This window comes from Dreissena polymorpha, chromosome 4, assembly GCF_020536995.1.
Source record: "Dreissena polymorpha isolate Duluth1 chromosome 4, UMN_Dpol_1.0, whole genome shotgun sequence".
NCBI lineage: Eukaryota > Metazoa > Mollusca > Bivalvia > Myida > Dreissenidae > Dreissena > Dreissena polymorpha.
Genome location: NC_068358.1, coordinates 28,486,290 through 28,505,360, shown reverse-complemented (window position 1 = coordinate 28,505,360; position 19,071 = coordinate 28,486,290). Strand labels below are relative to the sequence as shown.

The 19,071-nt window shown below is 34.3% G+C and overlaps 1 protein-coding gene across 2 annotated transcripts in view; it reads right to left on the bottom strand.

Annotated features, from left to right (window-relative positions):
* Positions 1-3,838: 3,838 nt before the first annotated feature.
* LOC127877776 (uncharacterized) overlaps positions 3,839-19,071 on the bottom strand; it is a 48,404-nt gene continuing 33,171 nt past the window's right edge. For both annotated transcript variants that reach the window (XM_052424008.1, XM_052424007.1), the window contains 8 exons: positions 18,376-18,496; positions 12,935-13,020; positions 12,355-12,450; positions 11,527-11,664; positions 10,805-11,038; positions 9,728-9,767; positions 7,102-7,812; positions 3,839-6,235 (listed from right to left, as the gene is read on the bottom strand). In XM_052424008.1, the coding sequence (XP_052279968.1) occupies positions 5,976-6,235; positions 7,102-7,812; positions 9,728-9,767; positions 10,805-11,038; positions 11,527-11,664; positions 12,355-12,450; positions 12,935-13,020; positions 18,376-18,496 (1,686 nt within the window). In that variant the 3' untranslated portion in view covers positions 3,839-5,975. The remainder of the gene's footprint in view (positions 6,236-7,101; positions 7,813-9,727; positions 9,768-10,804; positions 11,039-11,526; positions 11,665-12,354; positions 12,451-12,934; positions 13,021-18,375; positions 18,497-19,071) is intronic.

Here is a 19,071-nt window from a genome sequence, read left to right as displayed (position 1 = left end):
TTTTATTTTAATGAAGGACATGACCACAAAAGCCAATAAGAAACATACAAATATAATTTAACACAAAAAATGCTACATTTATGAATACAATCAGTCAATATGTTAGGGTCGAATGGTATAACAAGGAGGTATTTTACTCAAGTTCAAAATGTAATTCACGCACATGAAATGGAGAACAAACATAAGTTTCCCTCCTACCAGTTTATAATACACACATTATAATAATTTTAAACAAAATAACCATACTAGTATTATGCATGAGGAATTTGAGTTAAAACCTATGTTACTATTTTTTTTATACCAGACAATGGGTATACTATGTATTACACATTATAGTCTGATCGGGATAAATGTTAATCCAACCTCATTCATATTCACATAATTCAGGAATTGTTTTCAATATTTTACAATTGCCATTAACGGGGGATGTGCCGAGTCGTGTAAGGACACACTCATCAAAGCGCAGAGCTATTTCCAGAGTATATCACTTAGATACGAAATGTGTTTGCAAAGCTTTCTTCCAGAAGACGTTAGCTATTGGTGGCAGAATGATAGATACAGCACTGAAATCACTATCTTCAGGAACATTTGCTTCCTTTGACAGGCGTGGAAAGCACACTCCCCATAACAAAACCCCAGATGCAATCATAGAAGATGTTCGTAATCATATAGAATCATTTCCTACTGTAGAAGCACATTACACACGCCAAGACACTAAAAGGCGTTTTCTACGATCTGATTTAAATATTAGTATATTGTATTAATTATACAAAGAAAACTGTAAAGAAACGGGCAGGCAATACATATCAAGTTCAATGTATCGTACAATTTTCTGTGAGGAGTTTAACTATTCATTCCATATAACCAAGAAGGACCAGTTTAAGACGTGCGCTGTGTATAGAAATAAGGAGATAGCAGGCGAGCTAACCACCGATTTGAAAATTGCTTTTGAATACCATATCAAAAGCAAAAACAGAGCTAGATGTGAAAATAAGTTGGATAAGTCTCGTGCAAAACAAGACAAGTCATACCATGTTGCAACATTGGATCTAGTGGCTGTTTTACCGATTCTATGTTCTCTTGTGAGTAAAGTTTATTATAAAAGAAAGCTCAATTGTTACAATCTTTCCTTTTATTATTTACAAAACGCAAGTTCGACATGGTTTTTGTGGAATGAACATGAAGGAAAACGGGGCTCTTGTGAAGAGGGAACTTGTCTTTTAAATTACATGAAATCTCTTCCTATCACAGTAGAGAATGTCTGTTTTTATTCTGACTGTTGTTGTGGTCAAAATCGAAATCTTTTAAATGAGCAAATTAAATAAATATTTACGCAAACATTATGATAAATCCCGAATGTTGTTACATTTCGTGAGTAATTTGACGTTGCAACGTCATTTCAGCATAATAACAAAATGCCATTGATCAATACACGAAAACTAAGCCAATGAAAACGCTTAAAAATGTTGTATTACACATATGTAATATAAAAAATATGTAATGATTGTATTATATGGAAAACAGGGTAAAGCATTTAATAAAAAATCTTTTTTATGAAAATGAGCAGTATCACATAATTTGCAATAATGCATGCACTGTTTTTACGTCAGTGTGGCCGGATACTAATTAGCTTGTTGACAGTAGGTGCACGCTTGCAACTGGCTGAAGTCCGTTTTAATTATAGATCGTGACCAGATTACATGAGAAATTGATGTTTGTTTCCGTGTATGTGCACTTGCCAGATGGTCAATACGCCAGTATATGCAAGTTCAACGAAGTAGTCTGATCCATCAAGTTGACATGTTTATAATACATGTATATAAGCGATGTTTCTTTGGACACAAAAACAAAAAGGATTTAACCAATATGAGAGACGTTAGAGGATTATCTTCAGGATCCCACAGGGGTGGGGTCCTATCCGGATGGATTTGGGCGGATTTTGACATGTCTTGGAAACGTTATTTGTTTCCTCCAGATTTACATGGACTTGGAAATATTGCATTAACAAATAATTTAAAGTTATATGCAAAAGAAAACATTATGTTAACAACTGAATAAAGAGCAAAGAACTATTCATTGAGTTTATTTGTTTCTTCTTTAAGTACCACTAACCGATGCAGTAAATTCACAGTTTTCTGTCTTCGACAACAGTTTGTCAAGCCCTTTAGAAGATTCGCCTTCTCCTATTAAGTGTGTATGTTCTGTCCACACATTTTGTAGAATGTGTAAACATTCGTCTCGTACATCGGTTTAATTTAATCTGTACATTTTCACTTATTGGAAATAGTTTACTTCTGCAATTTAGATCAGTACTGTAATGTACATCGCATTTATACGATTAGAGTAATTATAATGCCATTAATACCTTGCATGGCGCATACAACAACCACAAGTCCGGAAAAACTTGCAACAACACGGACCGTGGTGGTTGTGTTGGCCGCCATTAATCCATTCGCTGGTCCAACTAAGATGAATCTAAGCATCTAGTTCGACAACTGATCTACCTCTGAATAATAATTTGGAACGAAATAACACATATTTCAAACACGGTAGCACGCATAACATTTACATTGTCTATTTGGATTTTCAAGAAATAAAATAATTGAATTGTATATTATTATATTCTTCATAAATAAACATCTATTAATAATTTCCAAATTTCAAGTATTCCATTTATAGAATTATGGTTGTTTTGATTTTAAATTTTATTTATAATTTTCGAAAATTCAATTATTGTATTAAGATATAAATTATATAAATAATTTATAAAATTCAATTAGTTGCTTTATATTATTATGTCATGATATAAAATATATTACTAATTTGTAACATTCGATTAATATATTCATAAAATTATGTCCGTATGATATAAGATCTATTTACATTTTTTAAATTCAATTATAAATATATATATATATATATATAAGGGTTTTGGGAGAAATATCTGATATATTTTACAAATTGGAATCAGTTGTTATACTTGAGCCTCGCTCTGGGAAAATGGGGCTTAATTCATGTGCGTAAGTGATGTCCCAAATTAGCGAGTGCAGTCCGCAAATCAGGGACGTACTTTAAGCCTTAACTGGATTTTTGCTAAGAAGAGACATCCTTGAAACGGAAAATGCCATTAAAACGGACAGTATCGTCCTTGATTAGCCTGTGCACATGGTAATCTGGGCCGACACTAAAAGCCTATGAATTAAGACCAGTTTTCCCAGAGCATGGCTCATTTATAATACTGTAAGGATGAGGGTCGTGTACTATAAGGATGAGGGTTGTGTACTGTAAAGATGAGGGTCGTGTACTGTAAGGATGAGGGTCGTGTACTGTAAGGATGAGGGTCGTGTACTGTAAGGATGAGGGTCCTGTACTGTAAGGATGAGGGTCGTGTACTGTAAGGATGAGGGTCGTGTACTGTAAGGATGAGGGTCGTGTACTGTAAGGATGAGGGTCGTGTACTGTATGGATGAGGGTCGTGTACTGTAAGGATGAGGGTCGTGTACTGTATGGATGAGGGTCGTGTACTGTAAGGATGAGGGTCGTGTACTGTAAGGATGAGGGTCGTGTAATGTAAGGATGAGGGTCATGTACTGTAAGGATGAGGGTCGTGTACTGTAAGGATGAGGGTCGTGTACTGTAAGGATGAGGGTCGTGAACTGTAAGGATGAGGGTCGTGTACTATAAGGATGAGGGTCGTGTACTGTAAGGATGAGGGCCCTGTACTGTAAGGATAAGGGTCGTGTACTGTAAGGATGAGGGTCGTGTACTGTTTGGGCATTCCAAACATTTGGTTCACATTAAGTCACCAAACACTATACATGTCCAAATGTATGATGAATTATCATTATTTTATTTATTTTTTTATTTATAATAACGGCTAGTTTACAATTCGTATGCTTAAGACAAGGCAAACAGGCTGATGTATCGTTTAAATGTATTTGTCATTTTAGGAATTATACATAAACATGCTTGGTAAAAAAACACTCACCAAATTGAAGCGAAACACACATTCAATACAGATATAATTCGTTTGTATATAAAATATTACTTCATTATTATTTATGATCAAGTGCATATATATATTTATATATTATATAAAAAATACATATATTGCGTAAATCAACTGCCTATAGATAATATTTTCAATAAAATGAATCAACTTCCTACAAGAAATAAGATAAATGATACATAACATGAATTAACAACCTATAGAAAACATGTTACATAGCATAAATCAAACTTATGTGCCGCAGTTAAAGAGACACAAATGGTAAAATTTTAAGCAGCCGGACAGACGAACGTACAGCTCAATGGCAGAAGCATTTAATTTTAACAAATGTTTCACTTTTGTATAAAACATGTAAAGAACAATACAGAAGACAAACTCAAAATTGATGTAAACAATCACTCAGAATAGGATAGAGGAATGATGTATATTGAGAGTGCTTAGAAATTTTACTTTAACACAAAAAAAAACAGAAAAAAACAACAACAATAACGTATGTTCGTGAATGAAAACCAAGCAAACAAAAACCAATAAAAACAATGCAAAGTTACAGTTTACTCGATTGTTTAAGGCATTACTTTATCATTTGAAATGATAAAACACATATAAAATAAATCTTTATGAAGTTTGAAGTTTAAAAAACCAGAACAAGTGACTGGAGTGGACCAGACTTCAGCTGCAATTCCAATGCGCATGGTGACCAATTCTACAGAAACATGAAGTACATTCCAAATACAAACCAAGTCATCTGAATACATATCCATAAATATTCATAATGTCATTTAAACATGTGGTGGATAACAATGCCATAAGAGCCAAGACAAATATAGACATGAAACTATGGCACACAACTTCATATAGAATAATTTATTTTTGACAAAATATTATGCTTATAGTCCTTCAAGTCCTCATAGTACTGCGTGTACCTGTAGTTGAATTCACGTTTCAACGTGAATATTCGAACCTTTAAAACTTGGTGTTCCACATAAAATAACGTCCCTTGACACGTTTAAACAGAGAACACCTTTTTTTTTCTAAAAAAATATATAAACAAAATACATATTCATGAAGGACAAAAAAAATAAAGAGTAAAAAAATCGGTCATTGTCTTACATGCATATGAAGGTTTGATAGGTGAGAAAGTTTGAGTGAAATACAACTGGCAGTAAAATGAGTTGAGAGTTGACACAAATTTTAGTGGCATTTTTATTAAAGCGAAGGACAATTGGAAAATAAAAGGACATTAATGATGACATTTGGAGAGCTCGCTCTTCTTAATCTGGCGCTTATCTTTATGAATGACTAGGAAGTAGTTTAATTTGATTGAAGCATACCCACTAGAATAATGTATGTATGGCCTCAAAAAACTCGTGCAAAACGTGCATGAACAACATCACATGCAAATACATGAAATAGCATGGTGTATAATTTAGGCTAACAAAGTTCCTAAGTGCCAGGTTAATGTTATGTTGCTATAACGGCACAAATTCCTTACATAAGTATAACCTGCATTCTAAGTCAAGGCGATTAAGCTAATTTTCCAAGTAACAAAACACTGACTTGAGTCCATCAAATTTCGGTAAATGTAAATAATTTCACAGATTTTGGAACAATTTATTTGGTGGGCAAGTCAGTAGGTCCATTTCAAATGAACATACAATTGTCCCTATGATATTTCCTTAAGCATTGAAAACATGCTTATTGTGTAAAATGACATGAAATGTGACAAATATTTCTGAAATAATGACATTTTTCTTGATTCACCAAAACCAACACAAAATATTTCATAAATATAATGGCAAAAATGGCAATCGAAAAACACACACACAAATTAATTCAGAAATACCTTAACGTTCAAGGAAGTGTTAATAAAGCATTACTTAATACTATTTACTTAATATTCCATACAAAATAAGGTACATCTTAAGAAACTTAGACAGTAATAAAACAAATTACAATTGCATTGCCACTAAACGCGATTATAAGTGACAATATACTCTGGATATACATCAGTCATGTTGTATACGATAAATTCACGGAAATTCCACGACCCATCTCCAATGACTGAGTCATAGAACTGGTTGTTGGAACAGTGGCACTTGTCCTCTAAGCAGGACTTGCAGGGGGGTCGCGCATATGACTTTGCGCTGGAAGTGACGAACGGTTCTCCTAAACAGGTCCTCACCAGCAGCATCTTCCTGTCGGTTAGTGACCGCATACCTTTTGGATCTTGCAATGAAAATAAACTTGTTTTTCATATAAATGCCTTTATAGCAGACATCGTAGCTGTTAACCAGACTGCACTGCGCAGACTGGTCGAAAGCTATGCTAGCTGCACAAGGCTTAAGACCCATTATCGCATGCAATTATTATTGTTGTTACAATATTATTTTCAAACTATCCAAGTTATAACCACTTTATTCTGAAAACGTTGTTAGGATCATTGTTTCAATATAACAAAGCTTCATAGTTGAAAATAAACTTTTATTAATACATGAAATGATCTCATGGACAATTGAACAAGTCAATGTTCATTTTTATAATAGTCTTTCACATATTCACTTTGACATACAATTTATCAATAAAAAACTTAATTTTGAACTTAATGCCAATTCTTTTTGTTAAATCCACCCAGACACAGCAGAAGAGTCCTTTTCAATTATATGTGAGTCTTTTTCTAACATTGAAATACATTGATTTTATTTACACCTGCATTTCTGAAGTAAATTTGAATCATTTTTTGATGGAAAACGACAGAGTTTGTGATGATAGAAATAGTCTATTTTGGCTGTAAAATGGACTGATGAAGGGTCTTGGCTGCTTAAGTTTAAATCTACCCAAACATGTCAGTCAGATATTTCAGTTACAAAAGCGACCTATGAGACGTGATACTGTCTGAATGTGACCAGGTGAAATATGTGGCACATGATATTTACCTCATACGACCTTTTGTAAAGCTTGCTAAGCTAGGTAAAAGCAATGAATTTTACAACAGTGAGTGTATGATCACAAGCAAGCCAAATAAATCATGTACAATATAAATGCAGAGACAACATCTAGAAATACACATTCACTGAATGTCTGTTTTAACATACCTGCATATTGATCTGATTTAGTTGAACTTTCCGCGCAGTAGACACCCTGTCCAAACATGGCAGTCTGACCAGCCAGTCTACAATCAAGACCCTGTTCCACTATTTTATCCACCACATCTGTCCCATGAAACATATAATGTTCGTTTACTTCATGATACACCTCGTTAGCTAGCACCGAGTTATTTCCTATCTTGCTAGTTGTTAATACTTTTCCCTTTGACCCTTTCAAGGTTTCTACAGACTTAAATGGCCTGCCTGTATTTAATGCTTTTTTAAACAATTCCTGTCTCTTAACTGCATATTTATGAAAAAGTTCATAATTTTCTATTCGTTCAACTTTTGTGACCTTCACCTTGGTGTAGTTCAGCCCACCCAGACCCTGGGCATCGCGCCCGTGACCCACATGCTGAGCATCCCAAGTGTCCTGCACAAGTTTCACTACATCCTGAAAGTCTTGACCTTGAATAGGCAAACGAATAAAGGGCCTCTTTTTGGCCTCAAGGCCCCAGTCCTTCAGGGTCTTTCTGCTGTGGAACGTAGTCCAGTAGCTTGGAGAACATGGCTCGGACTTGTACATGAACTTGAACCATTCTTCTGTTCCTGGGTCTGCCCCACATGTGCGCTCGAGGGAGTTCTTTGCAGCAGTCATAAGAAGCTTCATTTGCATCTTCTGCTCAACATCGGCTATGTCGCCCGCATCATCATCATCGACTGGAACAAGATTACGTGTGAGCCATAAATAGCATGTGCATTTTAAGTTAAACATCGTTCACCATGTTACGGGACTTTCAGAAGTGTATTTGTTAAAGCTTATTGGTGTTCAATGAATAATTAAATGATTTTGAAAGTAATAAGTATGTTTAAGCGATGCAATGTATTCAGAAATTTAGTTTCTTGTACATGTAGCAATACTGATAACAAATTATCAACACAGATGGCCCCCAAACTACACAAGTTTGCAAACTTTGTATTATTTATTTTTATTTAAATATAAACACCAGAAGCAATTTCACCACCATGTAAACTAATGGGTTGATATGTCTGTTAAAACAAGAGCTTTGTCACAGACTCAACAGCATTCTCTGCCCGGGTTTTAGTTCTCAGAGTACAAAACAGAATCTCCACAATTTTCATAAATTTAAGTGCAAATAAATGTACAAATTCACTTACTTTAATTTCACTTAAAATTGAATTTTAATTAAGATTATTAAATTTTGTTTTGTTATGTAACCATCAAAAGCACATCAAAAGCAACCACAAATGTGTTTCTGAAAATAAAATTAATGTGCATATTCCCTATATGGATCTCTATCAAAATACAGAGTTTCATATAAATAGTTGAACTACTTTTTGCATTACCACAAGATCCTGATGTTTCCCTTCAGTGGATAGCTAGATGCACAAAACTGTAATAATGAGTATATTCCCAACATAGCCCTCTATTCATATTCCAATGTTCATCCACATAGTCTCTGGTTTGTATATGTCTTTCTATTAAATGAAAGTATGTCTGTCTATTAAATGCAATTCTTATGTGAACACCCTTAGCAGGAAGGCGTAAGAGTGGGTGGATTACAATACTCTTAATCCTACTGCTTTAATCAAACCTTCACCTACCTCTCTTAAAATGTTTCTCAATACAAAACGGTGACCAGGTTCAATTACCTTATACATTAGGCACTTACTAGTTATCAACCTTTATTTATTCAAAACAAATACAAAATATGCTGTTTCCATTTGTTAACATTTTTCATTGAATCTTCATCGAACTGTCTTGACATGAAATGGAAGCCAAATACAATTGTCAGCCAATGCACACCAGGTACTGGTACTCCTGGTTGTTGCCCTTTTTTTTTTAAAGCTCTATAACTCCTACCTTGAATCTTCACCAAAGTTTCTCCAAATGTTTGTTGACGTAAAATGAATACCATGATAGATACCCCACTCTTAAGGGCATTTCCCTTTGTTAATATTGAAAAACAACAAGAGCACTGCATAACGGATGCCACGCTCGGCTGCGAAAGCTTGTCAGAATTTTTTTGTTTTTTTTAGAGGTCACAATGACCTTGACCTTTGACCTAGTGACCCAAAATGGGTGTGGCGTGTAGAACTCATCAAGGTGCATCTACATATGAAGTTTCAAAATTGTAGGTTGAAGCACTTTGATTTTAGAGCCAATGTTCAAAACCTTAACAAACCTTGACACAAACAGCGGACGCGACGAGCTGGCTATGACAATACCTCGGATTTTCTCCGAAAACAGCCGAGCTAATAAAAAAAGTCATGTTTCAGCTCTCTTAACAAATTCACTCTCATTGATTCTTCACCAAACATCACAAACAATGGGTCCATTTATTACAACAGGAGTATATTTGTTTCCAAACCTTGTACAGTTATCTCGAGATCCAAATGTAGATTTTCAATTGTTTCTACAACCAAAGCAATAACAATGTCTACAGACAGATGGAGCTGGGGTCAACATGTAGTCCCCATTGGTTAGGCCTGTAGGAGACTAAACGTAGCACATGGCTTCATTATCAAACTAATCTACTTCAAATCAGTAGTCAAACCATCTTGAAAAGACAACTTCAGGACAGACAAAATATATTGTTGTCTACAAACTTACCATTTTCTTGCAAAGTTTGTTGTAATGCTTCATCAAATGCCTGTAAGATATTAAAACTGTTGTAATTAATTGGCATTTAGACTTTCCAACTTCAGACTTTTTGTTTCACACATATATGAAAAAGATGTCCAAAGACAGCTATCGCACTCGACTATTCTTCAATTCTTTGATACAATAATGTAGGTTTTCTGTTAAGTTATCTAATGTAATGACCACAAAGACACGTTTACAGTTCAATAACTGTAATACTTATCCACTACGCATATATAAATTGAAAATTAAAAAATGTGACTTCGAAATGAAAGTAGAGTTGCCAATGTTAACCAATTAATATGGCTGAGTTATAACTAAGTAACTGAATTGCTCAATTGCATGTGTAGGTAGCTTATATGCAGAAATTGCTGGTAAAAGCAAATCAGCCCGAGCGCTGATTGACTAATTAGAACACAGAGAAGAATTTGACTGACACCGCGCATTATGTCAGTTACAAAAAAAACAACAACATCAACACAAGACCGTTGTAAAGGTTTGCACATCAAATTACATAAAACTGTTAATCTTTAATGTTGTGCAAGTAAGGTTATTGTTAGTCGCACTACACAAAAGTAAATTTTATGTACAACCAAGGCGCGAAATTCTGTACCAAACTGCATTCAGTTATAAAGTCGGAACATTCTCTTAAATGATATTAGGCAATAAAATAAATCATAAAAAAAACTTGTTATCATATCAAGTACAATCGCCCGACCTTTCACCATTAACAAGACATATAATCATAAAAGGTGAACCTGTTCACCATTTACAAGAACAATTATCATAAAATGTGAATTTGTTTAACCATTTACAGTTACAATGATAACAAAAGTATTAATTGTTTCACCATTTACAGGAACAATTATCATCAACAGTGTACCTGTTTTACCATTTATAAAAACAATTATTGTTCCAGATGTACATTTTCCAACATTATCAATATCAATTATAAATAGCGTACCTGTTTAAACATTTACAATAACAATTATCCTTAAATCCATACTGTTTCACCGTTAATTTGAACTATAATCCTTAAAGACATACCTGTTTCACCAATGTACAGTCTGCCGCCCTGTCATACACGATAATAGTGATACACTTGAGGCTGGTTCCCTGCGGGTAGTTGTTCACAAACTTACTGATGCATTGAAACGTCTGCTCTGCGCTCACCTTGGCAGGAAATTTCATCGAACCAGTCCCAAGAGCGGGAATCCCCATCGTGCTTAGAGACCGTTGCTCTGCCTCTTTCAGACAATTATCGATGAAGCGACATAGTGCCTGAAACAACCAATTATCAATTACAACAACATATTAGTAGCGCTCTGGGAATACCGACTTAATGCTTGAGCATAAAGAGTTGTCCCAAATAAGCATTTAAAGTCAACACAGGCTTATCAGGGACCACATCATTCAGCCTAAAGTGGATTTTAGTTCATAAAAGCATTCCTAAAAACAAAACATGTTATGAATGCAAAAACCTAACAAACGTGCATAAAGGGCTGTTTTCACAAAGAAAGGCCTGAGAATGTACAATATGGAAAAAGACTACGAGATAGGAAGTATTCAGAATGTTACTGAACTTGGTTTATGCTTGAATATTTGTTTTACCGTTTAGTAGTTAAGGGTGGTGACACAAAATTTGAGTTTTTATTACTAATTACCTGACTGTTAATTTATATGTTATTTATAGGATTGTTTCTTTCCTAATGTGATCTATGCTGTTTGTGAAAAAAAAAATGTATTTACTAAAACATTGTGTGACCCACCTTTTTAGCCGTTAGACCTTTGTTGTCCCAGTTTGGTAGAGAACCATGAAACACGTATTCACAATCTAGATTATACCCGCTGGTCACTGCCACGTCTCCCTGCCGGATACCGTTTGGGTAGTTCTGATCACATTCATCCTGAAACACAAATGAGCCTTGTTCTGGGAAAACGGAGCTTAATGCATGTGCTTAGTCTGCACAGGCTTATCTTATCACTTACGCAAAAACTTGGATTTGCGGTAAAAAAGACTTCTTTTAACAAAACATACCATAAAAGCGGAAAGTGTTCTCAATGTTTAAGCATTTTCAGACTTCAAAGGCTGATCGGTAGCACATGCATAAGGCCCCGGAGCAATGCTAAAATACCACAAGCAATGCATATTAAGCACGTGTTCATACATAGCAATATTGCATATCATTTCAAAACCTTTGATACCAATTATGATAGATGACCCAACGTTGAAACCACACATTTCTTAACAGCTTAATCATTATATCACATAATTTAACTTCCGCAAAAAATCATTGTCTGTCATTGTTGTGCAAACAATGTATGAACAATTACATAAGCATTTATGTTTTCTGCCTTTCAGCTGTAAAAAAGTGTTTAAACCTGCAGTGTAAAACCTGCGCACCTGCACTTCAGATACTGCCTACTTGCAGTTTAGACCCTACCGTTTCTACCTGCAGTTTGAACCCTGCAATTTTTACCTTCAATTCAGACCATGCCATTCCTATGAAAAGTTCACACCCGAACCCTACCTGCAGTTCCGACAATGCCTACCTTCAGTTCAGACCCTGCCTACTTTCAGTTAAGAACCTGCTTACCTGCAGTTGAGATCCTGCGGCCTCAAGCAGGGACTCCGCCAGGGCTCCATTCTTTAGTTTCAAATCCTTGCCACAGTTGCTCACTAGGACATCAGCCTGAATATGTAAAGTTACACCGCATTTTATAAGTTCCATGATACATATACAAATACACATGCATGTATTTGCATTAATTTACATACGTTAACCTTAGTTAGTATGTGTTTATCTTAGTTCACATGTGTTAACCTTAGTTAACATTAGTTAGTTTAAGCTTACATGTGTTTACATACTTGATCTGTTTTGGACACCCCACGATATTGATGTTGTCTGACATAAAGATTCTGATGGATGCTCTTTGCCAAATAACATGTTTTGTAAATATTTCCCAGGTGTATGCAATACAGATTTCTATAAAATTGTAAATAATTAAGATAAAAATAACATTTCCATTCATAAAAATATAAAAATTTGTAAATAATTAAGATAAAATAACATTTCCATTTAGGAAAATGAATAACTATGTCAAATGTTGATACATTTCCCTTTATAAATCCATACCCAGAATTTCAACTTGAGAACGTAATAATAAAATATTTACTTTGAATTTTGCCAGTGTGCCAGTCACTACTTTAACACTGATGTTTCCTAGGCAACCATCCTTTTGTGGACCACTGTAGTTGATACCTTAAAACAACAACAACAATTGTAAAGTATGACGTAATAAAAATATTGACAAATTTTCAAATTACCAGTAGGGGAAAATATTGTACAAGAAAACGGTCTAAGCTCTCATTAAGAAAGTCAACATTATAGAATCAGTTGAACCATTCATTTCAACATCATATCTCATACATAGCAAAGTAAAACATAAGCATCCATAATGTATTATACAAATTACGTATTGATCTTTCTTTTAAACAGTATTTTAAATCACCTATGTTATTGTTGTAACGGACAGAAAGTATCAGGACGTTCTCCATTAAACAACCACATAGATTATAATCGAAATTGTTGTATCTCTAGTTAATGCCCATCTGATCTAACAGAGGGTAGTTATCATAACGCTATACTCTTATTCAAATGTTTGATACGCATGTCAACATCAATGCAAGCACTCCAGATCTCTAGCCCGCAATTTAGACAAACATCAAGTTGACAGACAATAATGTTTTTATAAATTTGTTAACCGATTACATATGTTTTGTACCGGTATACATTGTACATTCTGAATTGTGTATTTTCAGTCAAGTAGAGGCTAGCATACCAGAGAGCATAAGCCATGGTAGTCGTTTCTTAAGAGATCTCCCGTATAAGAGGCTTGTATGTATGTAGTTTAAATATTTTTATAGCAGAATAAATTTCACTTGACATGTCTTTGAGTTGTGTGCGTCTTTATTCCGCCGAATTAAGCATCACATCTTCTTTATTGCGCATATGACCTAGGATCGAAACGAAGTACTACCACAAAGACGGTCATGGGCCAAAAAACGAAATACGTGAGCAGAAAGGATCAACCAAAGAACAACCAGATAGAAAATCACGAAACAAAGAACACCAACAATGCTGCACGAAAACAATTAAGCAAACACTTCAAGTTAGAAGCAGAACCTTTAAAGAAGTAACGACAGCGAAAGTTTGGAGACTTTTTTTGAAGAAGTATACAGTGGATATGTTTAACAAGAAAATAGAATTATTTGATTAAACAAGAGATGTGTTTGTCAGAAACACAATGCCCCCTAATGCGCCGCTTTGATATTTTTTTTACCTTTGACCTTGAAGGATGACCTTGACCTTGACCTTTCACCGCTCAAAATGTGCCGCTCCATGAGATACACATGTATGCCAAATATCAAGTTGCTACGTTCAATATTGCAAAAGTTATGAAGAAGGTTAAAGTTTTGGTTAAAGTTTTTGAATTTATTGTTTTGACCTTTGACCTTGAAAGATGACCTTGATCTTTCACCACTCAAAATGTGCAGCTCCATGAGATACACATGCATGCCAAATATCAAGTTGCTAGGTTCAATATTGCACAAGTTATGAAGAAGGTTAATGTTTCGGTTAAAGTTTTGGGACATCCACACACACACACAATGACAGACAGGCCAAAAACAATATACCCCCGATCTTTCAATCCGGGGGCATTATAAAAAAGTTCCCTCTTATGTACAATATTCTAATATCACTAAGACTTAAATGCAATTTACATATAACGGTATAAACTGTAAGTAAAAAAGAGAACATGAGTACATTTCAGTTGGTCCATTCACATCCATATACATATTGTGTCTACTTATTTTATCATAATATCAAAGACAGATATGTCGATACTAATACATAAGCGTACAAGATTCTACCATTCAAAATAATTATTTTTGGATACTTTTATGTTACCAATATTGCTTAAATAATACAACCACTCGATTTTTATCGATCAGTGATGTCTCTAGCGACAACATGTTTTGTTGTTTCCGTATGGCATTTTTGGCATATAAAGGAAAATAAATTATTTATAAATCAAGCTGTTAAGAGTTAGCTTAAATTGATAGACGTTGGATTCATTTTCTTGTAAATTACAGATCATCATCAATATCATTATCATCAATTTAGGTATTGAGTACGTATGTGAGGTATTTTTTAATTTGTGAAAATTCATTAGAGGTATTCTGCAAATTTTAAGTATGAATATAATTTAAATGTCATTAATAGATGTTACCTCTAAAAGGGTTCAACAATCTTTTATACAGACTAAATTCTGCCATTTAAGCATAAGAAGCTGGGCAGACGAACGCTATATTGCATTTTATTTATGTTAATAGTTCATTTAGAGAACACGACCTTAAGTTGTAATGTGCCTTAATTTCTTATATTGTATGTATAATAAAAATGCCTGTCCCATCACATTAAAATTGTTGAATTCTGTACGCAACTGCAGGTGCCAGCAGACCAATTAGTTGGTCTGTCATTCTATAAATGCTTAAGCCGGTATATTATTGAATAGGTCAACAATTTCATACATGCATTAATGACATGTGTAATGCTGCCATGTACTTATTTTAGGGGAATTATGAGATGTCATTGGAAGTCAAAGGAATTTTATTCACTAGTCAAAAAAGTTGTATTTGCTAAGACGTTCTACTAAGTTCTCATAGTTCTCATGAGGATATTGACTAAATGCAATCATTATGAATATTATGCTTTAACACAACTAGTCAACACAAGTTACAACGCTTATGATGGAATGATATTTCAACACAATTATCAACGTGTCAATACAGTGATTTCCACAACAAATTGAAGACCCTGCTCCATGAACATATAAAACATATAGTGTTTTTTCTCAAAGTAAAACGTGTGGCCATACCTGTTAGAAAATAACCAGCTCCAGAGAATCATCGGAAGGACATATTAAATGACACAACACCTACAAAATACCTACGACTTTAATCACTATGAAGTTGTAAACAGTTGTTCAACTATTTTACATGCGTAGATAACACATCTGGATTCAACTGTATATATTTAGCACTTAAGATATGATGGATGCTGCCATAGTTAAAACGCTTTAAGTATTGTGACCAATTGATAATCGTCGTGTCCCAGGAGAATGATGAAAGTGGATCCAGCAACAACAATCAAAACAACAACGATCTAACCAGTCACGATGTGAACCTAATTGCCCGGATCAGCGAGGCCCAATATGTGATAATAAGCCTGGACAAAATGAAAAGCCGATCTTTTTGACGACAACAACAGCAATTCATTTGACGCAAAAAACTGCACAATAACTCCGATGTGCCATGGCTGATGTTACCATGGGCAATGCCTGATATTACAGCCGGTCATTTGATCACGTCATTGGACCTGTGTTGCTATTTTGGTTCATTTCAATTGACATTTAAATTATCTCATACTATCCACACATGTCTATTCTAGAAGAAACATCTGTAAAAATCTTATTTTACAATTTATTGGCATATATTTTAGAATGTAATGTATTTGTATCAATGATATACTTAGTTCAGCAATTTTTATTTCTTTTTATTTCATAAAATATCAATATCTAATTCGATGAAATTTAGATATTATGTACGACGTAATACATTTACAGTTTTGACAAGTTTTTAAATCACCAGTACGAGAATACAGCGCACATATAAGGGTCTAATCTTGAATTCAGAAAGTCAACATAATTGTTTAAGTTTAAACGTTCCTTTCCATAGCAATTCTTATACATATCAAAGTTCCTGCTTTTTCTCATAATAGATAAGCATCAAAATTGTACCATTCAAAAACTATTTATGGGTTGTTGTATTAACAGTATTTGCATTGATTATAAAACTTTTAATCTATCTGATTATTGTTGTAACTGAGAGACAGTATCAATACGTTCTTTGTTAGACACGCATGTGGATTATACTCACAATTAACAAACGTGTTTTATTTCTTGTTAATATCACTCTGAACCGATGGATGGTCATTATCATAACGATAAACTCTTGTTCAAATGTCTATGTTACGCATGTGGACATCCATGAAAGCTCTTCAGATACATCTTAAATGTTAATTGTTTACATACCACCCACAATTGTGACTTACATTAAGTTGACACTTGGAAATGTTTTACTTAATTGTTCGCCAATTACATATGAGAGTTTTCGTACATATTGTACATACTGGTTGTGTATTTTATGTAGAGTAGAAGCTAAAACACCAGTCAGAGAACATTAGAAATACTAGTTGTTTCTTACAGGATTGCCCGTATGGGAGTCTCATAAGTATCTTTGTTTACTTGACATATCTGTTTGACTGGAAAGCGTCGTGTTAAATTGCAGAATTAATTTCAACGGTCAGTTCTTCAAGATGTGTGTGTCTTTATTCAACCAAATTACGCATCAACAACTTATTGTATTTCGTTTGTTTTATTTAACAGTTTTACAGTCACAGCATCCAATTAATCTGTTCACATTTCGTGGACATGCTTATCCAATCTAAGCTGTTATCAGCGCTCAGTTCACATACCGGTGCCAGTCCCTGCCCTTCTTGTTCAGTAGTAACCAGTTCTAAGTAAACTTACTTATGCCATTCACTGACAACTGTCCTTCTTGTTTAGCGGATATTTAATACACCTGATAATTTCTTTACATGGTTATTCTGCTTGAATATTTGAATTGCTATTAAATTTCCTCACAGTTGTTACAAAATATTCACCAATGCTAGTATTAACATTCGAAATTGCATATCAGACCAAATATATTATGTAATATTACGCCTTAGAGATATTGGTCCTTCTATATCTATATGACCGGTTTCAGTCTGTAAAATGCGATAGAGGAACCTAATAGTATATGGACCGGTCAATATTTTTTGTATATGGACCGTTCGGGGTTACACACCACTAAATTTGCACTGTTTTACTGTAAAATGACGTCATTTTTTAATGAAATGATGTCATTATTCCAGCGAAATTCTTCAATTTATCTCTTTTAAACCATAAACAATCGTACAACACACACTGTACAATGGTAAAGAGGCTCTTTGGTGTAATATAAGAAATATTAAACTCTACTTTGGTCCCTATGGCATTATAGTGACCAGCCAGGCAGCCACATACTGTATATGGACCTCAGACTACGGCTTTGGTCCATATACAGTTTGTGGCTGCCTGGCTGGTCATTATAATGCCATAGGGACCTCAGTGGAGATTACTATTTCTTAAATAATAAGTTGATTTTACTTTGTCAATAGTAATGATTTGTTTATTCAACTTCTGTTTATTTAAACGCAAGTGTTTGTTTTTAATGTCTAAATATTATTCTTGAGTTATATTAAAAACTAAAAATATATGCAAATTCTTTTAGTTATTATGATGCAATTTTAGAAAAAAACAACTAGAGCAGTATCGAGAGTCGAAAATGACCCAAAACAAAAAAAAACTGTTTCTATTAAAGAAAGTTTATGTTCCCAAATCAGTGAGGGAAGAAAGAAATTCTGCCAATAAGTAAGTTCATATGCCCCCCAAAAAAGATTACAGCGTACCCCTCATGATAGACCTGACCCCTGCATATGCCCTCGGGGGTAATACGGGCCCAGATGAAGACACAACCCCATTGTGGTTTATTGGTCGTCCAGCGCGACCACGTGCTTCCTCCTCAAAAGCCTGAAATACATGTATAACAACTGGTACTGAACGGAGGTGAATTAAGATCTGATCAGTTAAACAAAAATATTTATAAGTCCTAATAGGCTGTTGTATCAAATCTGATTCATCTTTGTGTAGTGTTATATTATGTGTTACAATCATACATTTTCTGGAAAACTATGTTACCTCATTGTAGGACTTTGACATCACTTCCTGCGTTTATGTTTACATTAGTACTACTGAAGAAGACTATGGCCAAAACATGTTCAGTGTTTTAGAAATTAAACAAGGGACAAAATTGTCACAAAACCAGGTTTTCATTGTGAAAAAAAAATCTGATAAAGGGAGAAAACTCAAACTGAACTTTTGAAATGACCAAAAAAAATTAACCCCCTTTGTAAGTTTTTTTTTTTTTTTAAATCTATTTTTAGTCGTGGCGACCTTGACATTGGAGATATTGACGTGATTCTTTCGTGGGACACACAGTCCCATGATGGTGAACAAATGTGCCAAATGATTTTAAAATCTCACAATGAATGACATAGTTATGGCCAGGACAAGCTCATTTATGGCCATTTTCGACCTTTGAACTC